Source organism: Stegostoma tigrinum, chromosome 4, assembly GCF_030684315.1.
Source record: "Stegostoma tigrinum isolate sSteTig4 chromosome 4, sSteTig4.hap1, whole genome shotgun sequence".
NCBI lineage: Eukaryota > Metazoa > Chordata > Chondrichthyes > Orectolobiformes > Stegostomatidae > Stegostoma > Stegostoma tigrinum.
This window is the reverse complement of record NC_081357.1, coordinates 62,634,700-62,652,394: the sequence shown is the minus strand read 5'-3', so window position 1 is coordinate 62,652,394 and position 17,695 is coordinate 62,634,700. Positions and strand designations below refer to the sequence as shown.

Genomic DNA, 17,695 nt, shown 5'->3' with positions numbered 1-17,695 from the left:
GTGAATTTTTAGAATTCTCTTTTCCAGAAGTTTGTGGAAATTTATTGCTTGACTATGTTTAAAGTAGGAGTTGATAAATTTTTAAACTCTTAGTGGCATAAAAGGGTATCAAGATAGTGTGAGGGGAAAGAAAGGAAGAGCTTGATCAGGCATGTTCACATTAAATAACACAGTGAGTTTGATGAGCTGAATGGCCTACTGCTGTGTTTACTACCCAAAGAATTGGAGCTCTTGGGATTAAAGGGGCATTTACTTTGTAGAAACAAAATTGGTTGCTGAAAGCTGACCATAATTGAAAACAGTATCTTTGAAATTGGAGACAAAATGGAAAAGGTTGCCTATAAACAGGTCTTGAGATTATTTTTATTTCATATAAATTAATTAATAGATTTAAGCATATGAGATGTAATTTCAAATGTAATTTCAAAGGCTGCAGATGGCATGAACCTGGCATGTAGAAATTCATGAATAGAATAGCAACAGACTTCAGGAAAATCCATTAAATGCAAAGAAATGAAAGGTACGCCATGAAAATATTTCCACTTTAACTTTAAGCTGTGGCTTCAAAATCTCTCTAATCAGCACCACTACCTTATTTCTATGTATGTGTAGCTTTTTTTAATGCAGGTTTTCAATTCTCATCCCCCTCCCTGAGAAACTAGATGCCACCAATTCTTGAGTTGAAAATCAGAGCACACCACCTGGAAGTTGCAGCTCAACGCTATTTCCTCTGGGCCTTTATGCATGCCCACCTTCTTCACAGCATCACTGCATATTCCATGGATATTGTCAGTCCCCATCCTTCATCCACACAAGTCAGTCGTCAGCATCCACAAGTATCATCACATCATTTTGCCGACTCTTAGACTACATCACACACCACTTCAGCCTATCAGTACTTAACTTTGGAGCTCAGGCGCATCAATGATTTCTATGATACTATCATGTTTTGTGCACAGGGACATACATTCATCTTATGCATCTGCACAGGATGTGTCTTACAGATTTTGGTTTACTCCTTCAGTTATTAATTTTGTGCTCGGGCTGCTGACTTTTGTTTGCAGTTCTTTTAATGTGGAAGAGGAAACCCAATTTTTTGTGGTTCGGAGCATGAACGGTAAGGGGGGTGGGCACGATGTATATAGTAGTGAGAGTTGTCCATAATCCTTGGTGACAGACACATGCAGTGACACAGCTAGACTGAGTGTGGCTGTACGAGTGTGAGGTAGCAGAGAAGAAGATGCTAGCACTTAACCTTACAGAAATAATTAACCTCTTCCTGTGCTGAGTGAACCAAGGAGCTAACATGCCATTCCCTGCCCCAAGAGGGCAATGCGTTGTAAACGAGGTGAAGAATGGAAATTATATGAGAAAAGATGCTGTACATCTCACTCAAAATCCTTTGCCTCAAATGGGAAAATCCAGCCCATTTAGAACAAAAGCAAGGAGTCTATGTTCAACTTTTAGCATAGTAAAAACTGGTTTGACTGCAGCTGATGTATTACAACCAACTCTGAGCAACTTATGAAGGATGTCAAGGTATTAGAGAATGTGGATATTTACTAGTAAGGTAGCAAGGGTAAAACACTTCAGTTACTGAAATAGAGACTGTGTTTATCTCCCTAGATTAGGAAAACTATTTCCAAGTGATATAAGGTTCATGTGCATGTTGGAAATGAGAGCTGAAATAAGCAACTTGACTCGGCTCTGTTTTCCAGCAAGGTCATAATTATTCATCAATCAAAGTTCCACCTCAAGCAGAATCATTGTCTCCTTTAACTTTCTTACTAGGCAAAAATATACTGATTATTTCTGGGGTAGGAATTCCAAAGATTCACAAGCCTTTGCTGAAGCTGTTGCTCCTTATCTGAGTTCGAAATGGTAGGTTCCTTACTCTATGACAGTGATCCCATTGTCTCCAAAAGGTGGAGGAAAAGTTTGCTCAGCATTTATTGAGTCATGCTTGAAAGTATTTAATATGTTTCAGTTAGATCCCTCCTCATTCTTCTAAATTCCAGAAAATATATTCCTGGGACAGCTCCTCTTAGTACACTTCTGTCATTCAAGGAACTAATCTAATGAACATTTGTTGCATTTTTTCTGCAGCAATTATGTCCTTCCTTGGGGAAGAAACAAAACTGCATATGATACTTCTACTTTGATCTCACCAAAGTAATTACAGTAAAACTGCTTACCTTTATAATCCAGTCTGTTTGACACAAGGCAACTAATACTCTATTGCTTTTTTAATTGCTCACAGTATCTGGATTCGAAGTCTCTGTGTTTATATAATGTCTCCCAGCATTCAGAACTTCTGTTTATATTCCTACTAAAGTGGATAACTTCACATTTTGTCACATTGTAATCAGACTTCCCATATTTAAGATGTTGGCAAAAGACCAATAGAGGCATTGAGAAAAGTTAGTTCATGCAGTTGTTATAATACACAATGTACTGCCTGAAATGGTCATGAAAGCAATAATAGCAGGACAAATTCAATAATAACAGTCAAAAGGGGGTTAGATAAATATTTGAAGGGAGAAAAAATTTCAGGGTTCTTGGAAAAAAGCAGGAGGATGGTACTAACGAGAAAGAGCTTTTGAAAAGTTTTTCCTCTTTTTGTGCTTTGCTGACGTCACCAACAAGCAACTTTGGCAATGATGTCTTTCGGGCAAGCAGGAGTCAGGACTGTAATGGAACTCTGGTTAGTTTCTGCCCACAGTCTAGAACTTTTGGGAAATCACTGGCAGCTCACCATCACCTTCTTGAGGGTGTTTGGAATAGACAATAAATTTCTGACCATCCTGCAAGATCCAACTCTCATGAGCGAATTTTAAAAAAACAATGTAGCACCTCCTGCAGTTGTTCAAGTTGTCAACTAACTGGACACAGAATAAATCAAAGAAAAGGGAGGCTGAAAATCTGAAAGAAAAACAAAAATTGCTAGAGAAATGCAACAGGTTTGGCAGCATCTGTGGAAAGAAAGCAGAGTTAATGTTTCTAATCCAGCGACCCTTCCAAGGTTCACAGATGCTATCAGACCTGCTGAGTTTCTCCGACAATTTCTGTTTTTGTAACTGAACACAGTTCAGTTGCCATCCAATCTGAACTTCATGTGTCCAACTAAAATAAGTGGAAAAAGCGAAAACCCAAGTAGATAATAAATGTAAAAGTCAGAAGTGTTAAGTGGCAAATGGGTCTCTTGAAGCAAGAAAAGATTACAGAAACATTGCTGAAATTAGAAGGTTTTGACTGTTCATGCCCTGCCAATTTATGAAAGGTATAGGCAATTTTTTCACATCTTCTACTTTTTTTTTCTATATTTACCTGAGGCAGTCTAACAACTTAAAATAAGTTAAAAGGGTGTAGATATAATTTTAGATTTAGGTTTACATTAGTGGCTATTAAGTAAAACTGGGCGTTAGCTTCACTTTGTCTCTTTTTAAACAGGACCTATGAACAGGAAATGGTTAAGAAACAGGAGAAGATGATAAATGAAATGACTGCAACCCACATCCGGGAAACACAGTGCATGCTAGCAGACTTCAACAAGGCACAGGATCTCCTGAAGGATAAAATTTCTTCTCTGGAAATCTTGTATGTTTTGCAGCATTTTAAATAATGGTTTTTGAACCTAAATCAAATAGTTACAGCATTAGGAAGGATAATAATTAATTTTTAATTCATAATTTTGTGAGAATATGCAACTTATTGTAAATATCAGAGAAGGCATAGGTCGTTCAGTCACTCAAGCCAAGTGTGGTTGATTTGTATCTTCAGTATCCATAGGTCTTAATAAAAACCTATTTATTTTATTTTTACAATTTGATTTGATCCAGCCTGACAGCATTTTTGGAGGAAGGATTACCACTTTCTGCTGAACAAATCTAATCTGAATAACTAATCTGTAACTAATTTGAAGATTGTGTGACTGCAGTGTACCTCTTAAGGAAATAGTTACTTTTTGAAAACACCTTATAAGTTATGCTAAACATGATCAGGGACAGAATTACATCAGCACTTAATTTCCTGCATTTAGTAAATATAAGTAAAGTGCATGCTACCTGTTTTCATTATTAAATTAATTTAACCTTGGTACAACCTTGATGGATCAATGCTGAATCTTCTCCAAAGCCAATATATTTTTCCCCAAGGTACAGCACCCTAAAACCCTAATTGAGATTTAACTATAACTCTGTACACTTAGAATATACTTACACCCCTTTGTATTACAACTGTCCTGAGATGAAATCAAACATTCCAGAAGCCTTTTGATTTGTATGTGGTGACTAGATTTCAGTGACTTTCACACTTGGACCCCTAATTTTGCTACTCCTCCACAGTTTCTAATTTCTCACTACTAAAAAGTGTTGTGATCTAGCTTACATTAAAGGGAGTTGACCTTGTACTTGTCCACTTTAAACTCCAGCTGTCACAGTTTACTCTAAACTCTTTCGTTATTTTGCAACTTGATGCTCCTTTCCACGCTAATTACTATGTCATTTAAGTGCTACCAGCAGACCCGAAGATAAGCTTATTATTCCTTCAACCAAGCTATTTAAAAATGTTGTGAATATCTGATATAGTAGTAGAGATCTCTGGGGATGACCACTCTTCATATGCTGACAATTTAAGTATCTGTTACCTCTATTCTCCAGCACCTACCTTGTAAGCAATTCCTTAACGAAGCCAATGGGTTCAGTTCCTTGTTCTCTTATTTTTATTAACCGAATTGAATGTGGAACTTTGTTGAAATTCTGGAAGTGCAGGTAAGTTAGGCTAATAAGATACAGCCTCAGCCTATCATGTTTGTTAATTAATCAAAAATTTCAGTTAGATTTGTTAATGTGACTTAATCATCATAAATCTTTGGCTGTCTCTTCAGCTTGTATTTGTCCAAATCCTCAGGCACTCTGTCCCAGATAACAGATGCTAGTGATTTTTTTTCACAATTGAAATTAGACTAAGACCTGTTTCCCATTTGATCTCTTTTGCAATATGGACTAATACTTAATGATCCTGGACTCATTCTAATGTCTGCACCAATCCAGGTTGCAGGAAGGAGACAAATCAATTTAGACAGTCATTGCTATACAAAATGCTTGTAGAATGCTACTTGAGCATTGAATTAGCTGCAATAGTTATGTTCCCTTGTTCTACTTTCATTCGTTCTACTCCATCCATTTCCATTCTTATATACCACCTCTCTAAGTGACGAGTGAAATAGTTACTGTAATGTCTCCACTTGGAGAACTTGTTGGGCAGAAAAGTTGGAGCTCAGATGCCAACTTCTTATTCAGCTTCAGTTGTTTTCTTTGATGGGATTAAGTAGGAGACAAATGCTGAATGTCTTTAGATCTTACATTTTTTCATCATTGTATTTATGGCAATGTTCAACATCCGAAAGAAACTAGTACTTAGTTGCTATCATGCAATAATCACATCTCATTCAGGCAAGGTCTGGTTCATGGTTGTTGATAGTGATTGATCCTCTATCATTGTAAACTAATCAAGACCTTAGACCCAGCCAAAGGAAGAAGGATTGGTGGCAGTATCCTTCTGTTTGTAATACCTGTACCACACACTGAATTATCATTATGAAGGAAGAAGCTGGATGAGGGAGAAATGCATGGACAAACACATTGATCAGCTTAGGTGAACTAGTGTTGGAGGAACACAAACAAGGATACATACAAGCAATTGGACAAAATGATTTTGTTGCTGTACTTATGTTCTGTATAATATTGAAATTCTCTATTTTAATTTGTGTTGTAATTTATCATTTGCAATATCACCTTGCGCCAAGGTTAGTAATTACTACATTTGCTAGCTAGAATAAAATTGGTAAAGGAAGTTGATACTTCCAAGGCAAATATTTTCAGTCTTCTCTCACCACTTTTAACACTTACCTTTACGTAAGCGTGGACAATAATAACCAAATGAGTCCTAATCCAGATCATAGCTAAAATTTTTCACAGTTAGAAAGCAGATTAAGCCAACAGTATGTTGCTTTTAAATCTTTATAGACAATATTGCTGCACCAGGTTTTGGCAACTAACACTTTAAAGTGCAACAGTTTTATGTGCCATTATATTTAATGAAAAACTAAAGTAGCATTTAGTTACTCCCAGCCCATTATCAGATATGTCAATGCAAACATAGAGAAAATAATCTTGAGACATGTTAATGGAGGACAAATGACATTGATGTCTTTATTTTCACCTTTACTGAAAGACCAATGATCTGTAAATGTTTCAACATATTTTTCATAAAATTCTCAATCACAATACAATCTTAATAGTGCATTTTAACCCCCCATATTCAAAGTTACCTGTAAACAATGAGGCCGCACAACAATTTGTAAATCCTCCGTGTAGTCCACACACAAGTGAGCCACTTAAAATACAGTCGAGCTCTGCTCTGAAATGAAATACCTGTGCAAACAAAAAAAAGTAAAAATTCCATAGTTTGCTTCCTTCCCAACTAGCCTTTGAATGGCTATTTGGTTTTGCACCTGATTTGTTTAAATGAAGATTTCAGTCATTCGTTATGACAAATCCTTTTCACCTTATAATTTGTAATTTTGCAATCTTGCCCTTATTTAGGAAATCTGTAGTGACAGAACTTGGGAAAATATTCAATAATTATGCGAACATCTTAAAGTTTTATTGGAATCACTTATTTCCCAAATATATTTTGTTTGAAGCTGAGAAATTCCTGATCAGTTAAGAAAAAGTGCAAGGAAGTGCATATACGGATTTTTGGATCAGCCATGATCCCATAGAATGGTGGAATAGGCTGGAGGGGCTGAACTCCCTAATCCTGTTGCTATTTCTTATAGTCTTATTTCCTCTTATAATGCTTGAAATATTATGATTCTGTGGTTTCTTTTATTTCAAAAGCCTTGGTTTTGACTTCAGTTTTTTTGTTTGTGTTGAACCTCACGTGCAATTTGACAGCTCAGTAAATTGCACTGCTGTGTTCTTGTACCCTGGCATTGATCTTTGCAGTGGTCTAAGCCTATGATAATAATCTAGTTCCTGCATACCAGGACAATCAGAAAATGTAAAGATGAAGGAGAAAATGGTATAGAAATGGGAAAAGAGAGGAAAGGGGAAAGGAAATGATTTAATAAAAGGCAGAAATATAGATCATTACTGCCAGCCTTTTTGATGTTAGAGAATGGATTTTGTTTACTCCAATGTATAGATGTCTTAAAATTACTGTATATCTGTAGATGATTCAAAATTTGTACTTTATAAAGCTCCAGAAATAGTGGATAAAAAGGCCCTACTCTCTTTGAGAAATCTGTAATCAGGGAACATAGCTTAATAAAGAGGGGATTTAAAGAAATTTTCTTTCCCACAGAGCATGATGCAACTTTCTTTTGAAAGGTTAGAAGAAGCTAGCCTTTAACATTTAAATATTACCTGTATTTTGGATATGCATTTGAAAGACCATAAGTTGTAACAGACCAAAAATCAGCAAATGAATTTAGACTGGATGGCTCCTTTATTGGCCAGCATAGACCTGATTAGCTAAATGGTTTCCCACTGTGCTGTATGATTGAATGAAAATTCATGTCAAAGTGCATCTGTTTTCTCCGTTTTTGTGAATCACCTTGTGCTGGCTTTCTTTCTAACTGATGTATAGATTTTCCTGCCTGTAAAATAGGAAGTGTGGACTCAGCATGCTCTGAATGATCTTAACCTTTAGTGCAAGATGCAGAAGGCATATAATATTGTTGTATTGTTCCAGATTGGAAGAGGCAGAAGAAAAATACAGTAACAGAGAATCAAGAGCAGAGGATTTACAATTAATCACTGAATTAAAGGAAATGATCACAGAAAGAGATCAGCTTGCGAAAAAACTAATGGTGAATAATTAATACCTTTGAATGTATTGTCTGACTTATAGCCAAGAAAAAAAAATGTGTTTATTAATTATCTCCTGCACAGTAGTTTAATAGGCCATCTTCTGGTCTGGAATCAAGATTGTAATTTATATTTGTGTGAGAAGAAGTGTGGCAAAGTTTTATTTTTTACTATTCAAGTCTGATTTATCAACATAAATTTTAACTTTCAAAGTTTAAAATGTAGTTAATCAGTAGGTGACTTTTAAAAATAGTTCATGACCAATTACATATTGGGCAAAATAAGCTCTGAAGGTTGCCAGGAAAATCAGGTTCTCAACCATGACAAAAGTGCCAAAAGACCTCGGAGGCTGCATTCCTTTCCCCAAACCGGTCAGCTCTTTTTCACAAGGGTGGGTTTGGAGGCAGTCTCTGTAGTTCATGCACATGCAGTTCCCAGAGACACCTGACCATTTAAATGACCTTCACTTAAAGCTATCTTCATTGAAATGGGATTTTGGAGTGTGGAGGTTTAGACTGTTTTAAAGGGCGTCAGTTCTCCATGCATTTCTTTTGAATAGCTAGGATACCCTGTTAAAATGGTCCTGGGATATCTTGAAATATTAACTGTGGAGAAGATTGTGTGTAAATGGTGCATAAATCCTGAGAACTGTCCAACTTGTCAAGAACTGTCAACAAGAGTTGATCAGTTTCTAGAAGTCTAAAAATGTTTATTTATGAATGATGATGTTTTCCTCAATAGATTGTAGTCTGCAATATGAAAAATTAAATAATAGAACTATGTTTTCTCTCCTAGGTTCTTGTGGACTTTTAAAAATTAATTCATAGGAGACGAGTGTTGCTGGCTAGACTGGCATATATTGCCCCATCCTTCACTGCCCTTGAGAACATAGAAGCAGGAATAAGCCATATACAGCCCCTCAAACCTGCCCCAATATTCAATAAGATCATGACTGTTCTATCTCAGGCATGAACTCCTCTTTCTACCAGTTCAGCATGGTCCTGAGCTCCCTGATATTTCAAAAGTCTTTGCACATTCTCTATCAAGGATTTCCATGATTTTCACAATTCTCTGGGATAGAGAATTCCAAACATTCACTACCCTCTCAGAGAAGAAATTCCTTCGCAACTCAATTTTCAATAATTTCTTCCTATTCTCTAACTGCGTCTGGAGTTTGACATGCCCCCAATAAAAGAAACGTCTTCTCAACATCAACTCTGTCCAGCGCCATCTGAATGTTTTATGTTTCAAAATGATCATGGATCGTTCTTCTAAACAGTTGGATTGAGGGGAGTATCTAGAAGGATGGTAGAGATGGACCGGGAACTATTGATTAATGTGCCTCACCTCAGTGGTAGGGAACCTTATGGAGAAAATTTTAAAGGAGCATGTTAATCTCCACTTAGACAGGCAAGGTTTGACCAGGGGCTGTCAGTTTGGCTTTGTGAGAGGGATATCATGTCTGAAAAATCTGGTTGGATTTTTTTTGAGGCGGTGACCAAGTATGAGGATGACAGTAATACGGTTGATGTTGTTTATGTGGATTTCAGTAAGCCTTTTGACAAGCTGCCACATGGGGGGATGATGAAGAAGGTGAAAGCACATGGGATCCAGGGAACTTGGCCAGTTGGATCCAAAATTTGCTTAGTAGGAAGAGGCAGAGGGTGGAGGGAGGAGACTGTTTGTGTGACTGATCAATTCTGTGTCCCTCATTATTTATGATGCATATAAACAATATAGATGAGAATGAATGAGTGAGAGGTAGTAAGTAGTTTGGCAGATAAAAGAGATTGACCAGGGAGTTGACAGGTAGATGAAGGTTCTGGGTGACAGGAGGAGAGTGAGGAGGCTATGTTGGACCTGTACAGGACTTTGTTTAAGACTCAACTTAAGTATTGTGTGCAGTTCTGGTGACTGTGCTGTTGGTGGTGCAGAGGAGATTCACCAGGATGTTGCTTTGGATGGAGAGTCTCAGCTACAAAGAGAAGCTGGATAATATTGGGTTGTTTTCGTTGGAGCAGAAAAGTTGAAGGTCTTGATAGAAGTGTATAAAATTGTGAGAGGCGTGAACAGGGTTGTTAAAGAGCAGCTGTTCATCTTAATTGAAGAGTCAATAACCAGGGGGCATAAGTTTAGACGGGACTTGAGGAGGAACATTTTCAACCAGTGAGGTAAGGGTCTGGACTGCACTGCCTGGAAGAGTAGTTGAGGTGGGTAACCTCACAACCTTTAAAAACTACTTGGACGAGAACTTGAAGTGTAGTGACATCCAAGGCTCATGGGCCTAGTGCTGAAAAGTGGGACTAATGTGGATTTGGTGTATTTTTGGCTGTGCAGACCGAATGGGCTGATAGGCCTCGTCTGTACTGTATGATTCAAAACTGTAGAATTCTTTACCTTCGTCTGCCCTTTTAAGACCACCTTATGGTCAATGACTAAATCGATGACCTACTTCATTACCCAAGTTTTTGCCCTAATACCTTTTACTGAAGCTTGGTGTTAATTTTTTTTTCTCACTAAGCTCAAGTGAAGTATTTAAAATGTTGTATTGTGTTCAAGGATATCAGTGCAAGTTGTGAAAAGCCATAGATATAGAATGCATGTTTTAAATTTTGATATTTACTTTTAACAGGATGACAAAAAATTTTACCAGCTGGAACTGGTGAACAGAGAAACAAATTTCAACAAGGTTTTTAATGCTAGTCCTAACGTAGGAGTTATCAATCCTCTAGCTAAGGTTTGTCTCCAAGGGGTATTTATTTTGTAATCAGCTTAGTATTCTGTAGTTACCCATAGCTTGTGTTTATTACACTCAGTTTGAACACTTTTATAATCAAATATTACATTGTAAATTTAATAAACTTAACTGAATTTTCATTTGAATTAATTTTCATGAAATTTTCCTGTTTCTGTGCAACAGAAGAAAAAGAATGAAAGAATTGCCAATCGGTTTGTCAGTGCCCCTAATCTTAGTGCTTTGGAATCTGCTGGAGGAGGAAATGGGCAACATCAGCATAATCGCCTGGAACCAATTCCAAATTCTCCAGTTCATGATATTGGTTTGAATAGCAACAAACCACTCCCCCAGACAATACCTCCGAAAGAGGCAAAAAGATTTCAGAGGTGAGTACCAACTCCAATTGATAATATGAGATGTTGAGTAGTCTAGGCTAATATAGCTTATAATTTTAGATAATGAAATGTGGTCCAGTTCAAACATATTGAATTCTTAAGGTGCTTTACAGGTTTGAATTTTAACCTGGCTGTCGAGATGTAGGGGTCACAGTCTTAGATTAAGGGTAATCAATTTAGAGTGGAAACAAGGAATGATCGCTTCTCTGAAAAGATGGTCTGAATCTTGCTAATTCTCTGCTCCAGAGAGAATTAAATCAATTGTTCATATCTTCATAGTAGACAAAGTTAGATTTTAGGATACCAATAAATATCGGAGAAGCAATGTATGAAAATATAGACAAGAAGGTGGAATTGATGTGGCCAATCTGCCATGATCCAGTTGAATAGTAGAGTAGTCTTGAGGAGCCAAATGACCCCTCCAACAATTTCTTACGTTGATAGAGGTGACACTAGAAACTGGCCATAATTCAAAACTTTACAGTTACAATTCAGTATTCAATTATATAGCTAAGATTAGAGAAGCCTTTAGGATGGATAACTTATTAATTTCAAGCTCAAAGTATGCTTTTCTCCTCATTCTGCAATTTATGTATGCATTTGACATTAATTTAGTGACTGCCTTCTAATACATATGCAGATGTCATTGATGTTGTTATTTTAATAACCTGATAGTGAGTACAGTTAAGTTAGAATTGACGTGTTCACGTATTATTTTGACAGCTTTGATTAAAATGCTCATTTTTATTCCCTCTTGTGGCATGTGTATTATGCCTATATACCAGTATTAACAGCCCACTAACCTGAGGGTGACTGTGACGTTAACAACAGTTAGATTTTCTGCTCTTGTATTTGCTGGCAGTTGTACAGTACCAGCTCAAATTTAATGAGGCTCAACTTACATTGTATATGGAGATTTAGGACTTAACCATTCTAGTCAAGTGGATGCACTTTGCATCCTTCTCAGAATCACTGTTTTTTGTTTTGATTCATATTTACTCCGAAGAACCATGGTGAATTCAAAAAGATGTGTGACTGTTAAAGATTAATTAAAAACATTTTAATCAAGTTGGCATTCGTATCTCAACCAAGTGCAACATGTATAAAGAAATAATATTGGTGTATTGAGTTGCAATATTAGATAGATCCTTGGGTGCATTCTTGGCCCAAATACTACAAATTAGCATTTTCCCAACCTGCATCTCAATTGTTACCACATGGAATGTGAAATATGTTGCCATGTTCGATGTTACCATCCAGGCTAAGCATTCACCAAATAAATCTGAAATGGGTTTTCAGGCATCATAACTGATAACGGTATAGTTTAATTTACTGGTTTGATGCATCTAACAAAACATCTCATACAGTAGAAATGTGAGTATATCCAAGCTTAGTCACGGCCATTTTAGAACGAAAATACACAGTACCTGTACCACTTTACACATTGTTACTATTGAGTGTTAAACAAGACTTCTGTTGTATGTTACTTGTCACATGGTTGAATCACAGGTTCTCAACTATGCTTTGAGAAAGAACCTATTATTGTTTATTGTTTCTCCAGCAGGAAGGATGGCTACTTGGAGGTGTGAAGCATGCTGTCGCACAGATTATTAACGTAGATATACTTTGGGTCTCCTGTCAGAAAATGGCCCATGTATATGTTGCAAGCAAATGAGGTTTTTCTTAGAGGTTCCCAATTGACTTTCTATGAGTACTGGCTGTGTAGTCCTTCCTGATAACTAGTGGACTAAATGAACCTTCAGGAATCTCTTTCCTATCTGCTGTAGAAAATGCAGCAGGTTTGACCAAATAATTTTTCTCAAAGTATGCTATGTTTAAAACAAAGACAGTAGAGAATTTAAACTGCAGGGTACTTTATTAGAAATAACATCCTTTTTAACTTAAAAACGAATGAATGTTGTTAAACTTCTTCCAGTACATGTTCTGATAGAAGATTTTGTTTTCAAAACTGGAATTGTAATATGTACATTGTTGTTAGATAAAATTTTATTTCTGGTTTCAGATCACTTCTTCATATTAGTTGTTAATGATGGCGCTTAGCCTACTGGCTTATATGTCAGTACTCTATGCCATTTAAGTTACAGCTTCTTCAGCTGAGATCTTTGTCCCTCAACCCACGTCTATTCATTTAAAATCAAGGAATTATACTGTGGCAAAATTAGACATGATCATCAGAAACTAGAGCATGTACCACATTGTAAATAATTATTAAAAGCAAACATAATCCATACAAATTATTTGTAATTCCACGGGAGCTGCTACGTCATTTTATAAGGCTTACAGAAATTTATGTAATTTGATATATATAAAAGCAGCAAAGGAATCTTGCAGCTTTATCTGAAAGCATTCATATATCTGCATGAGCTATTTCACTTTGTTTATTTGCTGTTTTATATTTATTCCTTACCATTGATTTGTGGAATGTTCCTGTTTTAATTGTTTTCTTATTATCTGGGTTTTAACAGCTTACATTATTTGCATCTTGTTTTGTTAGGTAGCTACTACTTGATGTAAAACACCTTTTTTAACTTTTTTTATTTTAATAAATACATTTTACAGAACAGTTGTTGTTTTGTTTCTGTACTTATCCTTGCAGTGTTAATTACAGCATGTTGGTGCCACTAATTAAGCATTATTTACATCCTGTTTTGCTATGAAAATGTTTTAAACTAACATGCATGTTATCTTTTATTTTGCATTCTTATGTTGTGTTTTATTTAAGTCTTTTGTATAGTGAATTAGTTCAATGAAATATATTTTGGTGCTGTGTTTTGTGGTTTGAAATTTGCAAGATTTTTTTTCCATTCTTAATAAGAAATTATCTTGCAGAGACAGGCCATTTGGATAAATTTATGTCCTGTTACGCATGAACAGTAGCTCGAATCCAGTAACCCGCCTTTCTCACATTGCTTTCTTTCTCTTGCCTTCAATTTAACCTTTTGGCCAAGATCTTGCCAGAAAAAAATTGTGGTGGTATTAGTGACACAGTATTAGCGTGCAAATTCTCCAGCAAATTCAGTGGATTAGGAAATCTGCCTGAAATTAAAAATCTCTAGTACTTGCTCTCGAGTTATGCCGTTTCATCATTTGCTAAGCACAAATTGCAACTTACCTTCGACTTCCTTATTATTTTTAAAAACCTGCCAGATAAATTGCCCCATAAACCTGCCAAAGAAAATGTAGGCTCAAACTGAACAGTATGTTTTATTTTAAAGTGTTGTGATAATTATAAATGCAAAACCAATCAATGTCACTAACCGAAAAAGGGAGAATTTGAACTAAAACAGGTATTTCTGGAGAAACTCAGCTGGTCTGGTCGTGTCATTGAATAGAAAGCAGAGTTAATTTTGAGCACCCAATGACCTTTATTCAGAACCAATAGTAACTAGGAAAAGGTGATAGGTAAGATGAGGGGAAACGGAGTGAGTAGGTAGATGCAGATGCAGCCTGGAGAGAGAGGGGGAGAGAGAGAGAGAGAATGACAGGCATACAAAGGGATAAATAAAAGTAAGCCAGGGAAAACTAAAAACTGATAATGGAGACCATAAGTAGGTGAAAATGGATTAGCTGTGCCGAAAGCAGTCCATGCTGTACCGGGCCTGGGGTGTGAGGGCGAGTAAAGGATGTAGAAGGAGGTGTTCAGGCTTTAAGATTGTTGAACTTTATATTGAGTCCTAAAGGTTGCAGAGTCCCCAAGTAGAAAATGAGATGGTATTCTTCCAGTTTGTGCTGAGCCTTGTTGGACTACTGCAGCATGTCCAAGATGGCAGTGTTGGCGAGGAAACACAGTGGTATGTGGAAGTAGGAGGCAACTGGAAGGTCAAGGTCATTTTTATGGAGAATCTAGATGCTCAGCAAAACAGTTGCCAGGTCTGTGTTTCATCTCGCCAATGTTTTGAAATTTTTTAAACAATGCATATAAACTGTTCACTCTCAATGCATGCATTCAATTGGTTAAGGTTCTTTTTAAAATGTGGAGGTGTGAATTTCATTTTTTTTCTTTCCATCTCTTTGTATTTTCTTTTTAAACTAAGATATCCTCTCTTTATTTCTCATTTTGCAACTGGTTTGAAATTGAGTTAATCCATATTATTTGATACATCCTCATTGTTCCTTGGTTTCTTTCCCAATTCTTTAATCATTTACATTAAGGATTTAGACTGATCACAGCATTCAGCAAGGCCTCAGGTTCTCCTTGCTCTGCCACACAGTTATAACCCCTCAATTCTGTGATATCTCTCATTCCAGCAAGACTTGACTCAATATTAATTATTTACATGTTTTCTGCTAGATTTGCTAATTCTGCACTTCAGTGTCCAAACCCTGTTGTGTATTGTTTTCCTTACTTGCTGTTGTTAATTTCTTCCATTTAATTTTATTTATGAGTAATCATTCTAGGGTTAATGGAAATATTAGGGTGGAAAAGATTCATCTTAGACAGTACGGCAAAATGAGTAGTGTCACATTGAATGCCAGTTACATGACCACCTAATATTCAGATCTCCTTCCCTTTGAGTCAGAATCTTGAGTGTTGACATGTAATTCAGAGTCTTGAGCGCAGAAACTAGATTGGAACTTCAGCGTAGAGTACAAAACGTCAGTGTTGTCCTTAAGGTGAGATGTTACATTGATACCCTACTTGCGATTTTAAAGTTAACAAAAATAGTGAGGATGACCAGGTATTCGGACCAGAACTATCTCTTAATTAGCATCAGTAAACCAACCTATTTGATTTAGAGGTAACAAAGTGTGAAGATGGATGAGCACAGCAGGCCAAGCAGCATCTCAGGAGCACAAAAGCTGACGTTTCAGGCCTGGACCCTTCATCAGAGAGGGGGATGGGCAGAGGGTTCTGGAATAAATAGGGAGAGAGGGGGAGGCGGACCGAAGATGGACAGAAAAGAAGATAGGTGGAGAGGAGAGTATAGGTGAGGAGGTAGGGAGGGGATAGGTCAGCCCAGGGAAGACGGACAGGCCAAGGAGGTGGGATGAGGTTATTAGGTAGGAAATGGAGGTGAGGCTTGAGGTGGGAGGAAGGGATAGGTGAGAGAAAGAACAGGTTAGGGAGGCGGGGACAGGCTGGGCTGGTTATGTGGTGCAGTGGGGGGAGGGGATGAGCTGGACTGGTTTTGGGATGCGGTGGGGGAAAGGAGAGATTTTGAAGCATGTGATGTCCACATTGATACCATTGGGCTGCAGGGTTCCCAAGCGAAATATGAATTGCTGTTCCTGCAACCTTCGGGTGGCATCATTGTGGCACTGCAGGAGGCCCATGATGGACATGTCATCTAAAGAATGGGAGGGGGAGTGGAAATGGTTTGCGACTAGGAGGTGCAGTTGTTTATTGTGAACCGAGCGGAGGTGTTCTGCAAAGCGGTCCCCAAGCCTCCGCTTGGTTTCCCCAATGGATACAGTATACCACATTGGCTGATGCGCAGGTGAACCTCTGCTTAATATGGAAAGTCATCTTGGGGCCTGGGATAGGGGTGAGGGAGGAGGTGTGGGGGCAAGTGTAGCACTTCCTGCGGTTGTAGGGGAAGGTGCCGGGTGTGGTGGGGTTGGAGGGCAGTGTGGAGCGAACAAGGGAGTCACGGAGAGAGTGGTCTCTCCGGAAAGCAGACAAGGGTGTGGATGGAAAAATGTCTTGGGTGGTGGGGTCGGATTGTAGATGGCAGAAGTGTCGGAGGATGATGCGTTGTATCCGGAGGTTGGTGGGGCGGTGTGTGAGAACGAGGGGGATCCATCCTTTTGGGGCGGTTTGGCAGGGGCGGGGTGTGAGGGGTGTGTTGCGGGAAATGCGGGAGACACGGTCAAGGGCGTTCTCGACCACTGTGGGGGGAAAGTTGCGGTCCTTGAAGAACTTGGACATCTGGGATGTGCGGGAGTGGAATGCCTCATCGTGGGAGCAGATGCGGCGGAGGCGGAGGAATTGGGAATAGGGGATGGAATTTTTGCAGGAGGGTGGGTGGGAGGAGGTGTACTCTGGGTAGCTGTGGGAGTCGGTGGGCTTGAAATGGACATCAGTGTCTAGCTGGTTACCTGAGATGGAGACTGAGAGTTCCAGGAAGGTGAGGGATTTGTTGGAGATGGCCCAGGTGAACTTGAGGTTGGGGTGGACAGTGTTGGTGAAGTGGATGAACTGTTCGAGCTACTCTGGGGAGCAAGAGGTAGCGCCGATACAGTCATCAATGTAACGGAGGAAGAGGTGGGATTTGGGGCCTGTGTAGGTGCGGAAGAGGGATTGTTCCATGTAACCTACAAAGAGGCAGGCATATCTTGGGCCCAAGTGGGTACCCATGGCCACCCCCTTTGTCTATAGGAAGTGGGAGGAATCGAAAGAGAAGTTGTTGAGAGTGAGGACGAGTTCGGCTAGGCGGATGAGGGTGTCAGTGAAGGGGGACTGGTCGGGCCTGCAGGACAGGAAGAAGCGGAGGGCCTCGAGGCCATCTGCATGAGGAATATAGGTATATGATTTAGAGTTTATCTCAACACAAGGGAATATGCTGTGCAATTCAGCTGCTAAATTTTTAATGTAACAATAATGACTACACTTTGATAGATTATTTATTGAAGGCTATAAAGCACTTTGATATCTCCTAATCTTGTGATAGGCACTTTTCAATGGAAGTTTTCTTCTCTTATTCCCATATTCACATCTTTTCCTTAAT

General features: G+C 38.2%; 1 protein-coding gene across 9 annotated transcripts in view; it reads left to right on the top strand.

Moving 5' to 3' along the window:
* The window catches only part of fam184ab (family with sequence similarity 184 member Ab), a 179,730-nt gene that overhangs the window by 134,698 nt on the left and 27,337 nt on the right, over positions 1 to 17,695 (top strand). For 4 of the 9 annotated variants that reach the window (XM_059645375.1, XM_059645376.1, XM_059645377.1 and 1 more), the window contains 4 exons: positions 3,451 to 3,597; positions 7,759 to 7,876; positions 10,507 to 10,611; positions 10,795 to 10,997. In XM_059645375.1, the coding sequence (XP_059501358.1) occupies positions 3,451 to 3,597; positions 7,759 to 7,876; positions 10,507 to 10,611; positions 10,795 to 10,997 (573 nt within the window). Of the gene's footprint in view, positions 1 to 3,450; positions 3,598 to 7,758; positions 7,877 to 8,669; positions 10,612 to 10,794; positions 10,998 to 12,567; positions 13,478 to 17,695 lie in introns of those variants that run through there. The other 5 variants (XM_059645380.1, XM_059645381.1, XM_059645378.1 and 2 more) reach the window with 4 other exon arrangements.